The sequence below is a fragment of the Corapipo altera genome, unplaced genomic scaffold (genome assembly GCF_003945725.1).
Source record: "Corapipo altera isolate COAL_440 unplaced genomic scaffold, ASM394572v1 53, whole genome shotgun sequence".
NCBI lineage: Eukaryota > Metazoa > Chordata > Aves > Passeriformes > Pipridae > Corapipo > Corapipo altera.
In genome coordinates this window covers 294,519-311,908 of record NW_020884900.1, presented here as the reverse complement: position 1 = coordinate 311,908, position 17,390 = coordinate 294,519, and the positions used below count along the sequence as shown (strand labels likewise).

The 17,390-nt window shown below is 36.3% G+C and overlaps 1 protein-coding gene across 2 annotated transcripts in view; it reads left to right on the top strand.

Annotated features, from left to right (window-relative positions):
* Window positions 1-17,390, top strand: part of CABCOCO1 (ciliary associated calcium binding coiled-coil 1) — a 55,152-nt gene that overhangs the window by 11,908 nt on the left and 25,854 nt on the right. For both annotated transcript variants that reach the window (XM_027649549.1, XM_027649551.1), the window contains exons 4-5: window positions 1,302-1,446; window positions 5,556-5,625. In XM_027649549.1, the coding sequence (XP_027505350.1) occupies window positions 1,302-1,446; window positions 5,556-5,625 (215 nt within the window). The remainder of the gene's footprint in view (window positions 1-1,301; window positions 1,447-5,555; window positions 5,626-17,390) is intronic.

The window sequence follows — 17,390 nt, the reverse complement described above, 5'->3', positions numbered from 1 at the left end:
TTTGATTCCTCTTCTGTACATTGAGGGTAGAGTGCTCCTTACCTCACATACATAGTGTGAGAGTCTTCCAGAGGGAGATAGTTGGGGTTGAAAATCAGGTATGCAGAGGAAAGAGAAAATTTGGATGAGCTGGCAACAGATTTGGGTCTGGATGATCCTGTTCTGTAGCTTTACTTCCCTACAAAGGGCAGTATTTCTGGTTCTATTGCTCTTGCTTGTTTCCCATGGCTTCTATTTCCTCCACATTCTCTGCATTTCTTTCTTGTCCCTTCCATTATGGTTATTTATATTGTGCTGCTTCTCTTACTAAAAACCGAGGTGAAGTTTTCAGGCCTTTGATTACTGTACCACTAAAGGGCAAAACTAAAAAGAACAAAAGTCTTATAAGTCTTCTAATTTGTTTTCTGTACAAAGAACGAAGGACTGTATCAGTAGAGACTTAAAACAGTAATGAAAATAAATTTATTTAACCACTGGTGGATATTTCCCCATTTTTTGCTGTAGATTTTTTAGATAAAAAATGAAAAAGTAAATTTTGTTCGAAGCTTTGTTTTTTAAATTCCCTGTAGTTTTAGTGATGGCAGACACTGTGTGCAAATCAGAAAGATGAATCCTTTCTTTTTATATGTTCAGCAAACACTGATATATTTCAGATTTTCCTCTTTGTCGAGACAGTTAACAAACAGAATTTAAATTCTAATTCAAAACTGCTTTGGCATTTAGTTTTGATTTCCAGGGTAAAAAAGTAAAGTAAGTATCTATTCTGGAGAGGTGCAAAAATATCTTCAAGTTTGATGATACATGGAGGGTATTATGCATATTCATGTTTAGTTATGACTGTAAGCACTTAAGAAAAAGTTGGTTGCACTTTTTAATATTTGTTTCTGTATTAATGGGTTATGTTGTAAGGGTCATGGTCAGAAGAATAATATTTTACAATACATAAACAGTCGTAAATTTATTTCAAAGATAAAACATACCCTGCACCTCAGATTTTCGTATCATTCTGCCTGTGGTTATCTCTGCATAGGTAAGAGGCCAAGCTGTACTATCTTGAACACCCATTATTATGATCCTTCTGTTATGAAGGCAAGTTGGTGATTTTGTGATGGAATTTTAATGGACACACTGTTGATGAGAATAATGGCAACAGAGAGAGGCGTTTGACTGCTGTTGCTTTTTAAGTTGTCATGGCTCATAACTAAAACTTCAAGAAGTCTTATAATTAAAATGGGCCAAAAAAACCCACCCCACCCTGTCATGTTCACACACAGATTTTATTCTTTGGGATTACTTTGCAGACAAACATATGACCTTAGGAGATAATTTAAAAGAACTGGAAAGAGCAATGGCTGAAATAGGAGAAACTGATTCAGAACAAGGAGGTGACTTGAATTTCTTCAGCATTGAGCAAGGCAAAGCAATCATTGATTACTTCATTAACAGGTATTTATTTCTACAGAATCTGTTATTTCTTATTTAAGTAATATAACGTAGTGCGGAAATTACTGATAAAATTATTGTTGATATTATTAAATATCAAATCATTAAATAATTCACATATTAAAAATTATTATTAAATTGCTGTTATTTAACTGGATATGTTCCTACTGTGCCAACATACTGCACAAATCAAACCTCAAACCATTAAAAAGAAGAGAGAATATACAAGTAGCAGTAAAGATGTAGCCTCAGATGTCAAAGCCCAGAAAATAAATTTAGACTGGAAGTTTATCAAACTGTAAGATTCTGCTGAAAATATTCCTTCTGAGTTTTGTTTTGAGCAATAAAAGGAAACCGTTAAAATGGTATATAGAGAATATTCTTGGTTTGTTTTTAAAGCATGCTGCTTTTAAATTCCATCTGAATAGAATTTTAGGTCTTGTCTGTAGCTTTAAAGTATTTGTCTGGCCTTGACAGCTGTAGTGGACTTCTTAAGTGATTTAAAGTTTTTTACTTTACAGAAGTAAAACTTAAGGCTATAATCATATGAGTCATAAAAATGCTGCATTTCAAAATCAGCAAAAGCCTGGTATCTCCATGAAAATGTTTCTTGACAGAGACACAGAAAGAGATGCAAACAGCAGTAATTCAGTTATTTATCTGAAAAGAATACTAAGAGTCTGATAGCACCTCTCTATGTAAAGTTTTTACTGTATAGTAATGTGTACAGATGAATCTCCACTGAGATTCCACGTTTAAGTCAGTGACTATATTCACACACCACTGTTTCCAGTATATGATGGACAGAGTGGTTCTCCAGCTCTTTTATCACCCATGAATGTCAGGGGGCAAGGACAAGAAAATAAGGAAGTTGCTCTTGTAATATGTGCTCATACCTATCCTGCATCTGTAGCCCTTCAGCCCATTTTTTTACCTGAATGGTGGTTAGGCGGGGATTTGTGGCAGTTGGGCATAAAAACTGAGTAAGATATAACTGATCCATACATAGATTTGTTGGAAATTTTCAGACCGTTCTTTTGCTAGGAAAAGTTTAACATGTCAAAGAGGATTTTTTTTAGAGTGTTTTCCTGAATGCAGAAAAGTATTTCCTCTTGAAGACAGGCAAAAATATTAGGATAGTTGTGAGCCTTTCAGTTTATAGTACTTGGATTCAGACAGGAGATTTAAATCCATCACAGGCGATTTGTCTTACAATTGGCTATAAAGTTTGTCTCTTTCTCCTGCTCTCTGATTTTTTTATTTTGCTTCTTCTTCATGGAAAATACGAAAAAACTTCAGGTTCTTCCCTTATGAAATGGGAACATCTCTTTAAATCTCAAATTTCTGTAGTCAAGGCAAAACCATGTCCTGCCAAGTACTAGCCCTAAACTGAAAGGAAACTTGGCATTTGAGATGTCTCAACTCAACTTCTTTTACTTCTCCCTTCCTGTCTGTGTCTTTTGTGTATTTATATGGAACAAATGTTCTCTCCAAATAGCATGTCTGTAGCTCTTTTGTAAATTATCCATTGAGAGATATCTTGTCCATGAAGTAATTCCTTCACAGTCACAAGAATTTCATCCGAGAGATTAGGTGCTCCATCCTTCTAACACCAAAGTATTAACTGGGCAGGAATACAATCAAGCCACAAGATTTTTGCAGCAGAATGGTATTTTGGCTGCCAGATTTGTGTTTGTATGTTCAAACTGCTCACTTTATTACAAATGTATGCTGTTGCAAGGTCATGGATATACACAAATACGCTGAAATGTGTTGTGTATGTCCAGTTTATGTATTCCATTATTTCAGTCATTGGAATATTTTTTCCCGAATAAGAACGGAATCAGCAAACTTACATGGGTGTACTTTGAACTTTGTGAACTGAAAAATAGGTTGACTGAGTTTTATTACAATTCAAATTAATGTATCACTTCAACATTTTTTCTTGTTTTATTTTAAACGATAGGCCTATAGCTTTTTTTTTTCCAATCAAGACAGTATGACATGTTGTAGTTCCGATCACATTTTTACCTATGAGTTCTAAACCCATGAGATTTATAATGGAAACAGGGACAAATGCTTAACTACATTGGCACAAACTGTGCAGCAACTATAATGACACCTTCAGGTTTGGTGGAAGGTGACAGTTATCATCTTTTTATCTTGTCTCCTTGGGCAAACACACATCAACATAGCTCTTGACATTTTCTTTCAGGAAGCAGTGGAGCTGGGGAAATATGTCATTGTTAATCACCTTCAGATTCTCGTATGACATCATAAAAGGGTCTATTCTTAATCTTACTTACACAAGCAAAATTTTTTTGTGTGTAATTGCTAAAAACACTGGTATGGAATTTTTTAATTCGTGACAGATAGAAACAAAAAAGCATTTTCTATTATGTTGTTAAAAGAAAGAAAACTACAATATTTTTTCAAAACAAACACTGATGTATAATTTACGTGATTTGATGTAAAGAGCGTTAGATGGAGGAATTCTTTCCTTGATACAGGATTAAGGGTGCCAGGTTGAACAGAGTTCTGTTTAAAAATAAAGGTATAAAATTCAGAAATGCCAAATATAATTACTTGTATTTTGGGGGGATATTATAAATTATTTGTACCTGTAACATAATCCATTGAGAATATAATAATACATTTGGAGGAGAAGGGAAAAAGACCTGCTGTAAATCTGACTCATTTCCAAACCACTGGAATAAGTAAAAGAAAAACGTCTGAAAAGCTATTTTCTGTCAATGCAGTTGGAAAGATGTATGTCATATTTCTTGTTTGTCTGTGATGTTCATAAAATATTTTGTTGTCTTTTTTTCAAATAGTCCCAGTTAAAATTTTCCCAAATAATAGCTTTGTATGTGAGAGGACATGTATTTCCATAAATTGGTGTGAGTCATTTCCAGGTTAAGTCCTGAAGTCTGTTTAAACATGATTTCTATATCCACTGAAACATGTCAAGAATTCTTTGGTGAAGTGCTGCAATAAAAAGGTAGTGCAAATGAAATGGCAAATATTGTAAGAACTTAATTAATTGCCTGTGTGTTTTGGGTTTGAGGGAAGGGAGCCTGTAGCTGATGGTAGCCAAACTTCTTATGCAGGCCTTGCAGGTGCCAAGGCAAGAGGCATTGCTGACCCACTGATAGCTCTCTTAAGAGAAGAACCTGTGTCCTGTCCCTAGCCAGAAAGCACAGGAACTACTTAACAGATGTTCCCTGCAAATATTGCTATAGTTTTCATGGATACATCAGGCAGGAGTGTGATAAACTCTTGGAATCATCCTTCAGCCTGGACTTGCTATGAAATCATAGAGCTGTGTTTTAAATTGTATGCCAAAATGATGTGACAGAAGCCAGAAGTTCTCTATCATGATTTTAAGAGGAGAAGTAATTGTAACAGATGGACTGTGACAAACAAAACCTTTGATTAAACAAATGCCATATCATTGATCATTAGAAAAGGAAACAAGGAAAATTATTTAAAACACGTGAAAAGGAAAGCTATACATGTTTTAAGGAAGATAAATACTTTGGGCCATTGAGAAAGTCTATTTAAAGTTACTTCTGTTGTAATACACAAAACTGCTGTGTGTCAATCTAGTTTTGTAGTTTGTCTTTGAGGAAATAGTAAGCTGATTTTGCAAGGTGACCTTGAGAGATTAAATGCTTCCATTCTTTATTGTTTTGGTGTTCTAAGATCAAACTTGCTCCCTGTACTGGCAGCCCATCCCAGAATCTGAAAGTTGATTTGGCTTTGTTTCCCTCTTGTCTGCTATTGCTGATATTAAAGGCATAAGTATCCCGGTGAGAAGTGTTTCAGGAATTACTTTTTTCAGAGTAGAACTTTGTCTTCTCAGAGTTCAATTTTGTAAGGACTAAGTGGATGTATTTTTAAGTATTATACTGCATTTTCTACAGGCATGTGATAGTATATTCTGCAAACTAAATATGCGGCATGTTGTACCTGAAGTTAAACAACGGTTTCTTTTTAGAATTTAGAGTATTACCATGCTGGAGGGTAACCCTTAGTTTAACAAAATTTGTAATATTTTTTTCTTTCCAAAGATTTACAACTGTAATAGTCCGTATTCTCTTGTTTTTCAGCTTATTTAAATACTATAGAGTGTATGAATTCCTCTTCCAGCATCCTAGAGGACTTGAGTTAAGTGATGAGGTGAGTCATTTATATAGATGGAACTCATTATGCAGAGTTATTTAACGAGTGCACCCTGGCATATGTTTTATATTGCTCAAAGCAACTTCACGTCAACATTACTACGTTACTAACGTAAAATGGCTGATTAAAGAACACAAGTTAGATGTTTTGATCCTCGTATTCAAGATTAATTTTGGACTTCAAAAAAGTGTAAATGCACTGCTTGGTTAAGCTGTTAGTTGTGTTAAATCAGGAACACTTTTGTGTATGTATTTATAAGTTGATGCATGTAATTTAAATTAGCAACACATGAGTCTGGTTCTATTTTAAAACCAGCAATCAAAATCAGAAAAGGTTGCATACCAAGCCCAGTCTGACCACAGCCCTAATATTTATGTATGCATGTGTAGTATAGAGTTTGGTTTCTGCTGTAGCCACAACAATTAATTATACTGGCTGTAAAGAAACAAGCGAGCTAGAAATTGAGCATTTTGAAAGCATTCAGTTAATAGCAGTGAGGTGGTTTGACTGTAAACTTTGTCATGTATTCTGACTTGCATGTGAAAAAATACATAGGAAAATGTGTTGAAGCAGGATGTGGCCTTTAATCAAATAGACAGATTCACTTAAATAAACCTTTCTTTAGCCTCACTGTGCCTTTTGAGGATATATGTTACAATACATTGAAAAAGATTTACATTTTAAATTTGTATTAGGAGACAACTGATTGCTCAGAGAGGCACAGTAGTGAAATTTTTTTGATGCCACTTATATTTTAGCTTATCAGTACACAGTGAAGTTAAAATTAATGCACAAAAAAATTTTTTTTACACTTTGAGCTGGTTGAGTGGTTGGACTCCGTAAATGATGTGGGATAATTTCTTTCTGTGTTGCTTTTAAATAGCCATATTATAAAAAAGGACTTTTCTTGACATGGATGCAAATATTTGGAAATTTTTCTTATGATTTCTAAGGTGGGCTAAAATTCCAACTATGATGCAATCGGTGACTAAACTATCAATACACAGGTGGAGCAGGATTTAGGAATTACTATATTAGAGTGGGTGTTTTATATTAGCTAATCAGATCAATGGGTGGTTAGCACTTTCTAACTGGTAAAATTGATTTTAATGAAGCTTTGATTAAGTAATTTTTGTGTAAATTTGGGTAATGTATCATATCAGTTTTAAACTAGTGTAAAAGAAACATCTCTGTGTTTTCTTAAAACCCATTTGTGGTGGGTGAGATCAGCACGGGCTGTCCCAGCCACGGAAGGGTGGTTGCCCTGCACAGGTGCTGGGGAGCACCACCTCTGCTGAGGGTATCACCTCCTCCAGGGAATGGCAGAAATGGATTGCTGGAAATGACTTGGGTGAGGATCCATCAAAGCAAAAAGTGCCATCTACAGTTATAACTGTCACAAAAACCTGCAGGCAGTTTTTAGCCATAACTCCTTTATGGCCATTTTTTACCTATGGTGGCATTTCGGTTTAATCCATTTTGTATTCTGAGTTACATGGCAGAGAGCTTTTAATTTGTCCAACCACACTCCAACACCCAAGAAAATCAATAGTTATATTCTGCTACAGTCTATTTTGATAAGGTGATGCATTGTTCTTCAATAAGTAACAGTTTAAGGCGTTGAAGCTGCACATACAAATTTATGGCATTATTTGTGCTTGCTTTATGTGTTAAAGTGTGATGAGAGGTGAATTCAGCATAGACTTCAAGCTCTTTTGCTACAACTTTGTTATGTTTAGAAATGGTTATGCATAAAGGACAGCATAACTTCTGTATTTCCAGTCCCTTGGAGGAGCAGCTCAGACCCTGAGGAGTTGGTGGGGGAGCTGCCGTGGTTTGGTATGTGTCGCTGTGGCAGGAGCGCACCTGGAGTTGCCTGCTCTGCAGTGGATCTGCTCAGGGAATAGGAGATCCACTGGGATCACACTGTGCTGAAAGTAGCTAGTAAATCTGTGCTGAAAGGCTGACGGCAGTCCTGCCATGTAGACCAATGTCTTACAAAAAAAGAAGGCCACTCCAGACACAGCATGGCCCACAGCTGGATGTTATCCTGACATTAAGTTGAGTGTGATTAATGTCTAAAAAGTTTTCTTTTAGCTCCACCAGTAAAAGCCTGTTCTTTTGGAACAGGGCACTGTAAATCGTAATGGCCAGATTTGTCCAAATAGCAAGAACCACAGTGTTCCAAGAGCTTAATTACAGTATTATCTCCTTTTGCAAATGAACACTTTGAGACAAGTCAGTGAAATGACTTGCTTCAACAGAATTGATTTGCTTCCACTGAAATGGCTTTAGCTCAGTGAAATGTGTGCCGAAAGAGTTACCTACTGAATAAAAGCCCAACAGCCTAACGAGAAGAGCTGCTCCTTTAAAAGAGATACAGCTACAACAAATAAAAGCCATACTCAGTGTTTTAATGGATATCCTTTCAGAGAAACCACAGTGTGTGTTTTTCAGAGAAATCTTATTGCGATGGATTGTAAACTCATTGGAATTTTTTTTTTCTCTAGCACAGGCAATTATACAGTGTTCTCAATCAGGTTTCCTTTTTGATCTTTCACTGCAGTTATTTCCAAATGACCCTGTCATTTCCTGTGTAGAATAAAATCAGACAAGAAAAAGGAAATGACTCAAAAGTCAGGTTATGCACACAATATCTGTGCCCACGCCACTTAACAAAATTTAATTTATTTAAATGTAGCACGTAATTAGTGGAGCTTCACAATCTGATTAATATTCTCCATTTGATGCAGTTAGCATAATGGAGCCACCTTTCTAAAATACAGACAGTATTTAAGTCTTTAAAAAAGTAACAAAGGCCTAGCTAATTTAAATATATTTTTTTCTTGCATTGGCTAAAGCCTTCAAACCCCAAACTGCCTGAGGTGATCATATTGCCTAGGAAAAAAAAGGTTAAAACAGAAAGACATGAATGCTTGGTTAGATGATAAAACACACATCACACTTCTAACCTACTTTGACAGTATTTAAAATTTAAAACTTGCCTTTCCAGTTATCAAATCCCTTACTTCTCCTTCGTTCCAGATCTACAAAGACCTATATATTATGTATGCATGAATACCTGTTAGAAAACATGACAGTACAAGGAACTGCTGAGAAGTGTTAAGATTGCCAAGTAAATTTATTGCTTTTTTTCCTGTTACTGTTATGAGCAGTTCCCCCTATTTAGAATGATTAGAGAAGAAGCTGTACTTTAGCTGTTCTCTGGCTGTGATCCAAAATAAAATGCATGTAGTGCTAACACACCAGGGTTCTTCAGGAATATTGTTGTTAAAGAGACTGTTCTTTTCCTTTTGCCTGTTCTGGAGGTTTTGCTCTCTAGCTGTGATTTAGTGCACCTATATCAGCCTGCAATTTCAAGGAAAGCAAAAGGACTACAGACTAAATCTTGATGTGCAGGGATTCAGTGGAGCAATTCCTATTAACACATGTCAGATCTTATAACAAAGGTTTAAATTGTTAATACATGAGTTGCATAGAAGTTTTTATTCTTTTCTATTTCTATGTTCAGTTAATTTATTTTACTCCGATAGGATGATATATTACAGCATATCTTGTAATTTTTTTTCTCACATTTACAAATTGTACCTTATACTGCAGTTCATGTTTTTTGCTGCTCTCTGTTGTGTATTTTTGGATGGAATGAGGCTGAGGTCTTTTGGGATTATGTCTGCTTTGAAACATTTCCTAATAAAAATAATGTGGTTGGTAAATCTAGTTTTATTCCTAGTTGCTTTAGCCAGCCTGATGGAGTAATCTGCTATTTTATGGCCCAGATGACTAGCTAAGTTTGACTTCTTGAAATAGTAGTGTACAATGTAATTTTCTTTAGAGATGTCATAGTGGGTCAGGTTGCAATAAAAATATCAAAGATTAAGTTTAATGGCAGTGCAGATTCAGTATTATAGCAGTCACTAGATATCATCCTCTGTGCTTAGAGTTCCAAAACAGTTTCCATTAATGCCTTCTTTCCATGTACTCCTTACTTTCTGAAATATTAAGCTTTTGGACTATGTCTCGTTGTTATCCAATTGTGAGTTGGGTTTTTTCTGGTTTTCTTCAAGTTTGAACAAAATCCCTTCTGTGTTTGAATTTAAAGGGGCGAATAGGAAGAATATGCTATTTGAAAGCTAATAAAGGGTGTTTTCTTTTTCTGATGGCAAAAGTCTGGGACTTGACTTTGATATGTAATCGTCATTAGGTGTTGCATATTTGGATTAGTTAATCAATCATTGTTTAAACAAATTTGCTCAATGATTTGTTGAGAACTGCATTTTAAAGGTCTGTGAAAACAGAACATTTCCATAAGCATATCAGTTCACACTAGAGAGACTCATTCCCCAGCTAATGGAGTGCTTTTCAAAGCCTGAGGGTTTCAGATATTTGTAATGCTTAAAAATCAGTGAGTTGATTTTCTGTAGCTTTGTTTTGTAAATATCACCATGGCAAAAGCACCAAGAGGAGTGTAGGACTGGAAGGGCTGTCTTCAATTGTCAGCTCTACTGCCTCTTTCTCGTAGGGAAACACACATAATTCTCTTGAGAAACTTGTCAAACTCCAGTTTAAAAAGTTAACTTTTTTTGTCTTTGCTCTGCCAGTTAGAAAGCTGCCCTGGTGCCTGGTTTCTGTAATGGTTATAAAACTTCAATTTCTAGTCTCTGAATGTATCCATGACGAGCTTATGTGCATTTGTCCTTGTGCCAATTTGTGCCAGTATTGACCTTTAGCTTTCATTCCATCCCCAGTGTTTATTTTTCTGGTGTATAAAGAGGCAGCAATCTTATTGTCAGCCTTCATTTAGCTAGACTAGAAAAGCCAGCCTTCTCTAATCTTTGCTTTCAAGGTAGACTTTTGATACATGTATTCTTCCAAAGGTACCAGCCTCTAGTCATCCTGTTGGCCTTTTTCTATAATTGTTCCACTTTAAATCAGTTTTGTTTGAACATAAGTGACCAAACTGACATAGTATTGTTGCTGAGATAAAAGCAAGGCCTTGTAAAATATCAATAGTGCTTTCTTTTCCTCTGCTGGGAATAGCCTACGTGATAGGTCCTAGAAGCACATTTTATACCTGTGTCATGTGGCTGCCTCGTTGTACATCTGCTATTCTGGTTCTCCTTTATTACTGTATTTTCCAGCTGAGCTACTCCCAGTGCACAGTAGGTTTAAAAAAATTAGGTCCCCACAATGTCACCTCCCAATTTGTCATTGAATACAAGAGTGAATAGTCTTCAAGGCCATTCAGTCCCGTCTGTATGATATTCCTGCCCGCTCGTGAATTGATCATGTCTTTCACATTGCTTTTGTCTAGAAAATTAGTTATTTAATAAACTATGAAATTAGTCTGGCATTGTGTATCTTTGATAAACCGATGTTGTGTTACATTCCATTTGTCTTTCATTTCCGTGCTCCTATTTATTTTTTCCTTCAAAACAAGTTCCTCAAACCTTTACTGCTATGAAGATCAAAACTACAGTTTCAGGAGTAGGTTCATTATTTTGTGATTATGAATGTTTAAAACTGGCAAACTGGTGCTTGGTCTTTTGATGTCTGAGGGGAAATTTTTGATATCCGTTGCAGAAGTGTGTCATACCCAAGACAGGATTACTGAAGTAAGCAGCTGCAGAGCCAGTGGGTTTTGTGACAAAAATCACGGATATCAAGATCCTTTGACCTTGAAGCTTGCTATGACTATAACCAGAGAGATCTTGAAGGACTTGTGATTAGTCTGAATGAAAAACGGAGTCTGTTGGAATTGTATGCAGTGTTACTTCAAATATTTAGGAATATCTTGCACAGTAGAAACTACCTTTGTTTTTCAGAGATTGTTGTTGTTATACTCATTTGCCAGCAGGGGAAATACACTGACCTTTAGCAGTTACATTTCCACATGCTGATGGTCTTCTACAGCAATTTTAATATTCCTGAGTTTTGGTATCTGAACTGCATTGCCCTGAAAGCGTGTGAGAGCTCCAGGGAGCTGGTGGAATTCTTAAGCCAGTGCTGAGTACTTTTACAATGCTTTAGAGAATGATTAACAAAATATTTTTTAAATTATTTTGTTAGGAAACATCAAATACAAAACAAAACCTACTCTTTAACTCAGTAACATGCATGAAGTCACGAAAGAAGAGAATTCAGGTAGGAAAACTGCCACATAGGTGACATAGGCTATGCCTTCAGTTTGCTGAGCATGATGGTTCTGACTCAGCTAGCCTTTAAACAAGCGCCTCTTTTTAAGAGGTTGGGAACTTTAATTTCAATGGACCTATTCACCATACACAGAGTTAAACTGAGAAGTGACTGGGGTCACATTGTTCAGCACCCTGGAGGATGAAAAGCTAAAGATGCTAGAGAAAAAAAAAATCGAAGCCCACCGTAACTTTTTAGTTCATTTGACAAAGCATCACATTTTTTGACTGTATCATGTTAAATAAGAGAGAGAGGGAAAAAACCCCCTTGAATTCTTGGCATGAAGACATTTCTGGAACTGTGCAGGAATTAATATATACACAGATGTGCTCTATGGGTTTTTTCATTATTTATTTAGAAAGTGGCTTTATTTCTGTGTGCGTGTGTTTGGATGCATGTAAACATACGTAGTTGTGATAATGGCCCTAATGACTTGTTTATTTGCTGGAATGCTGGCCAACTAGGAATTGTAGGCTTTGACTGAAGGACAGTCAGTGTGTTAATGACAGCATGTTTCTGCTATTCATCAGAATATTCTACGATCCAAATGATTAAGTGCTATATCAGAAGACTAGAGCACATGTTTAAAAGTAGTTATCAATCAAGATGTAAATTTTAATAGAAGCCATTGAGATTGGCAGAAATGTATTGACTTGGATGAATTTTGAAGTGGTTAAGCAAAGTAACTGAAGGAAGACTATTAGGGTATGAATTTTGTTTTACTTTTCTTGTATTCCTGAATAGCTCACTCTGTTGATGCCCTTTGGGAGTTCTACTTGTTTTACTTGACCAGCATAAAACAAAGTACTTGGAGCTGAGCAAAGATGAGTAATTTTGTTTCATAGAAGATTCTAAGATTTTTGCAGTTTGATTTAATTCCAGTTTAAAACAGAAAAATAAACACTTTTAACAGAATTGCTATTCTGTTCTAAAATTCTATGTCTGTATTTAAACTCCATGACACCAAAGCAGTGCTCTTAAAGACCTTTTCAGAGCCCAGGCTCCATCCTGGTGCCACAGAGTGTAGTTGGCTCTGCAGGAGCAAAGTCTACATGATTCTGGGGTCTGTGGTGTACCCTCAGCTTTCCATAAGGCATGTTACTGGGGAGCCAGGAATCGAGAAAATGGGTTCTAGGTCAGCCAACATGACAAACTGTTGAAAGAGCTTTGTACATAAGCTGGTGAGAGCAGGTAGGCTGCTGCTGGCATGTTGGCAGGAGGTTATTTGCACGAACTCCATCCTCACTTTTAGGTAGTTCAAAGAACATTTGAAAGGAATCTGCCAAAAAAACAAAACAAAACAAGAAAACCCCCGAAAAACAAAGGGACACATTTTATTTTGAACCCAATGCATTGTCTGCTGCAGGACGATGCTGTTTTCGGTGTTAAACTCTTCCATGTAACGTAGCAGGGATCAAGGAGTTATTCAAGAAGGTGCAGCATTCCATTTGTATTTTGCTGGTTCAAATTTAGATGCCTTTTTTTTAAAGTTGTTTGCCAACAGGTACCAAAATGGTACCTGCTGGTCCAGTGTAACTTACTGTAGACTGGTTTTCCAGAGCAATTGCCTTATTTTCAAAATTTCCAGCATAATTTTTGTTAATTGACAAACAGAGATCCATGAACTTATGCTGCAATGAACAACTATTTTTGTACCCCCTACCTTTGTCTGCAGCTTTTCATCATGTCGAAGATTAAATTGTATGCATAAAAGTATCTGTGGAATGGGCAAGTGATGTGATATTTCATAGGAATGTATCCCCATGGCTGAATAGTTATGTATCAAATCAATGTGACCTTATATTATGAATAACATGTTGACCTTATTCATATAAATAAACAGCATGACATTTCTTTACTGTGGTGATTTATAATCAATATACATTTTAATAAATTTTTATTCCTTTAGTTGGTGTTATGAGGACAAATGTAATCCAAGTCTAAATAACAAACAAGTTTTGCAATCCTTTAAAGTTCCTTTTTAAAATGCACTGGAAAGTTTGCATGTCTTCTAATTTCACCTTGAATTTTACAACTTGTCATAAGATACAACATTGAATATGATGTATTTGAATTTTTAATTCATAAAAGTTATTTTGATTTCCCATAAATATGCTAAACTCAGCAAAATGTGGTGTTACTCTTTAGAAAGCTGAGTTTTATAGGATGTCTGATTGGTATGTGAGGTAACTTATATTGCTACTTAGGCTTACATTTAATAAACCTTAGCTAGGAAAATTGTTTAAATTTCAAAGAAAAGATAATGAATAAAACGAGGGCATAGAATATTAATGTGAACTGTGCCTTTATTTTGTTAAAGCATTCAAAGTTAAATAGTGGTGGTCTGTTAACAATCTAGGGCTATTTGGCAAGTCTCTAAACTTACTCAATAATCAAAACATAAAAGGACAATGGGAACTTTTCACAATAAAAGAAAAAGGAGTTGAGTACAGAAACCAAACAAATTATTCTCTGCTTTTTCTTGGTAAGAAGGTGAACTTTATAGGAAGGGCAGCAAGCTCTGAGCTAGGGTTGCCTTTTCCTGTCTTTGTTATAAATTACATCTGTCTGTGAAGAATCCTCTCCAGTTATTTCGTGCTTCATGGCTACGGGGGAGGTGTGCGTGTCTATCCGGAATGGGGCAGAGAGAGACAGACTGTGGGGGAGCCTTCTTTTCATTTTACTGGTTTGTTTTTCACTTAGGAAATGGCAATTCTAAGCATTAATTTGCCTTGCTTACTAAATATACAGATGGATAAAATTCCGAAGATCCCAGCTGTGTAAATAGAATATTAACAAAACAACTGTTTTCTTCCACATCTGTATTATTTGTTCTTTGCAGCTTGCTAGACTTCTGAAAGACTTCGACATCGTTTAGCTTCAGTTTAATAATTCAAACTGTGTTTATTAATGGCTTGAATGAGGAAAACATTTGACAAAGGGATGGACTTTATCCAAAGCATAATGCTTGCTTCTTTCACAAGAGTCTGAATACACTGCAACAATATTGTAAGGCACCAGAAATATGGGAAGGAGCTGCCAAATGGTACTGGAAGCCATGTACATACTTGGGTGTAGCGTGGTCTCCATCTACCTAGTGAGCACCCAAAGTGAACAAGCTGAGGTAGCCCATGTATGACTGTGCAGATAGGAGAGAAAAGGGCCAGAACCAAGTCCCTATACTATTTGTTTGAACCTAAGACTTCATTATGTATTTCCAGCATTGCACTCAGAAAACCAGCATTGAATATGTAGAATATACTGTGTCTCCCTGGGGTGAGCTTGAAAAGACGGCAGCTGGAACCTTTTGGTGTGTTTCATGGTTAAGATTTTTATCTGATGTATTTTATGGTTAGGCTTCCCATTTGCTCTGTTGAAAATTTGGTAGTGAACTCATCCTGAAACTCCTCTTGACCAAGCTAAAGCAGAGAAAAGGAATACTTAATTATTTATACTTAATGTTTGCTTTTTCGTACTTATGAGAGTGGGCAGACTCTTTGGCTGACTTTAAGATGCTAAGGTGGTGAGAGTTTGTCTTTTTTTTTTTTTCAAGCTGATTTCATCCTCCCATTGTCCTTGTCTCAGACTGCAAAGCCTTTGCCAGAGCCTGTGTGGGTTCTGCAGTTACATTGCTGATGGTGCTGAGTCCAGGATAAAACCCAAATAAACCCAGATGTTTCCAGCTTTCTGCTGGAACTGTCAACTTTCTGCTCTCCACTTTTATGACAAGTGGTCCTTCTGACCTTTTTGGTTGGTTCTACAAGAATCCAACAACATTGTAAAAACATATTGCAGAAAATATTCTTACTACTCCCACAGCACAGAACATTCTGCATGAATTACATGCTAATACACCTCTAATTGTTTTCTTAGTGTTATAATTCATGACCTTGATAAAAATTTTGTTGTCTCCATTCTATTCAAATAACACTACTCAAGGAATAATATCTGCTGTGCTGTTGCTCTGTAGTTTATTTTGACTGTGCATCTCAAATTTGACTTGTGAATGCAGTCTAAGGAAATGGCATAGATTCTAAGAGATAAAGACGAATGTTGTGTGCTTCATTTATACGAAGGCCATCCAAATATGGTCTCAGAGTTATGATAACATCCCGTGCTTGAGAAGTCTTGAATTTTGGATTGATTAAGGCTGTGAACACGTTTCAGGCACTAACAGGCTGGAATTCGGGTCTACCTCTTTAAACGTACTGAATGTCGTGTGTTATGAATACATTGCAACCGTTGACAATGTGTGTGGTACTGTGGTTTAATAAAATGGAGGAGGGCTAGGGATGTTCCTTGGAGATTATTCTACTTTGAATATCTGCCTCACATTCTCTCAGAGTTTTTCTTAGCATTCATTTTCTATTCATGACACCCGCTTATCATTTTTGTCTCTATCTGTTATACATTTAGGATCTTAATGATTTTCTTTTGTTCTAAGAAAGATACTCTGCTAGCTTTTTGTATTCCTGAGGAGTTAGGATGTAGTTGAAGATTTACATTTGGAGAAATGTTAAATTGCCTGTCATGATTGTATTCCCAATGAAGTATTGAAAGGTTTTACCCTCACTTAGGCTTGTCATGGTAAGACTATTTTCAAATGTTACCATTACTGTTGTCCCGGCAGGTCTAGATTAAAAGAAAGTGAGGGCTAGAGTCTAAGTTGCTGACTTTTCTCCTTATGTTTTTTTGTTTTGGTTTGGGTTTTGGTTTGGGTTTTTTTTTTTTAATAATCCTACTGGTGGCCCGTTTTGGTGCCCTCTGAGGCCTGCAGTGTCACAATGGCCCCTGGGCACCTGAGGTACCAGCGTCACACAGCCCTGGCAGTTCCTTGGAAACACACCCACCCTGGAGTCTCTTGGCACTGCGTGCATCCTGGTATGTAACTGGGCACTGAACCACTCATTTCTGTTCAATAATCATGTTCTGTTTGAGAAATCAAGCAATTGTCAAGGCGGAAGTAAGGAGCCAAATGTTACTCATTTTGCCATGATTTTGTCTTTTGTCCCTCCTTCTTGCTTGCAAATACAACTCCCTGAATTACTGACTGTAAAATTAATCTCGTTTTCTTTGCAACCCTGGCACAGCCAAACACAATAGGAGAAGGTAAAGACAGGATTTCAGTCTTATCTGTGTATATTTCCAAACTGCTGCTGGTTTGACTTCAGTTCCTACTCTTGTTGTTCATACTGGTTTTATTGCAGTATATTTAATTGTCTTTTTGTTCTGATCAATCCGCAGTTAAATGGATAAATAATAAAAGAAAGAGGGTACATAATCAAATTACCAGGAATAATTTGGTCAGTCCAAGCATTACTGGAACTTGGTAGTGAGAAAGAGCAGGGCTTTGGCATGAGTCAAAAAGGCCAAGTGTTTAAAATCGACAACACAAACACATTGCTACATTGGCACATCTTTGTGAATTTAAATTACAAATTATTGTGTATAATCAGAATCAGAGCAACTGAAAAATCATACAGCATGGATAGACTTTATTAATTTTGGATACAAACGACAGGCATTAGACAAGCTTAGAAATCTGACAG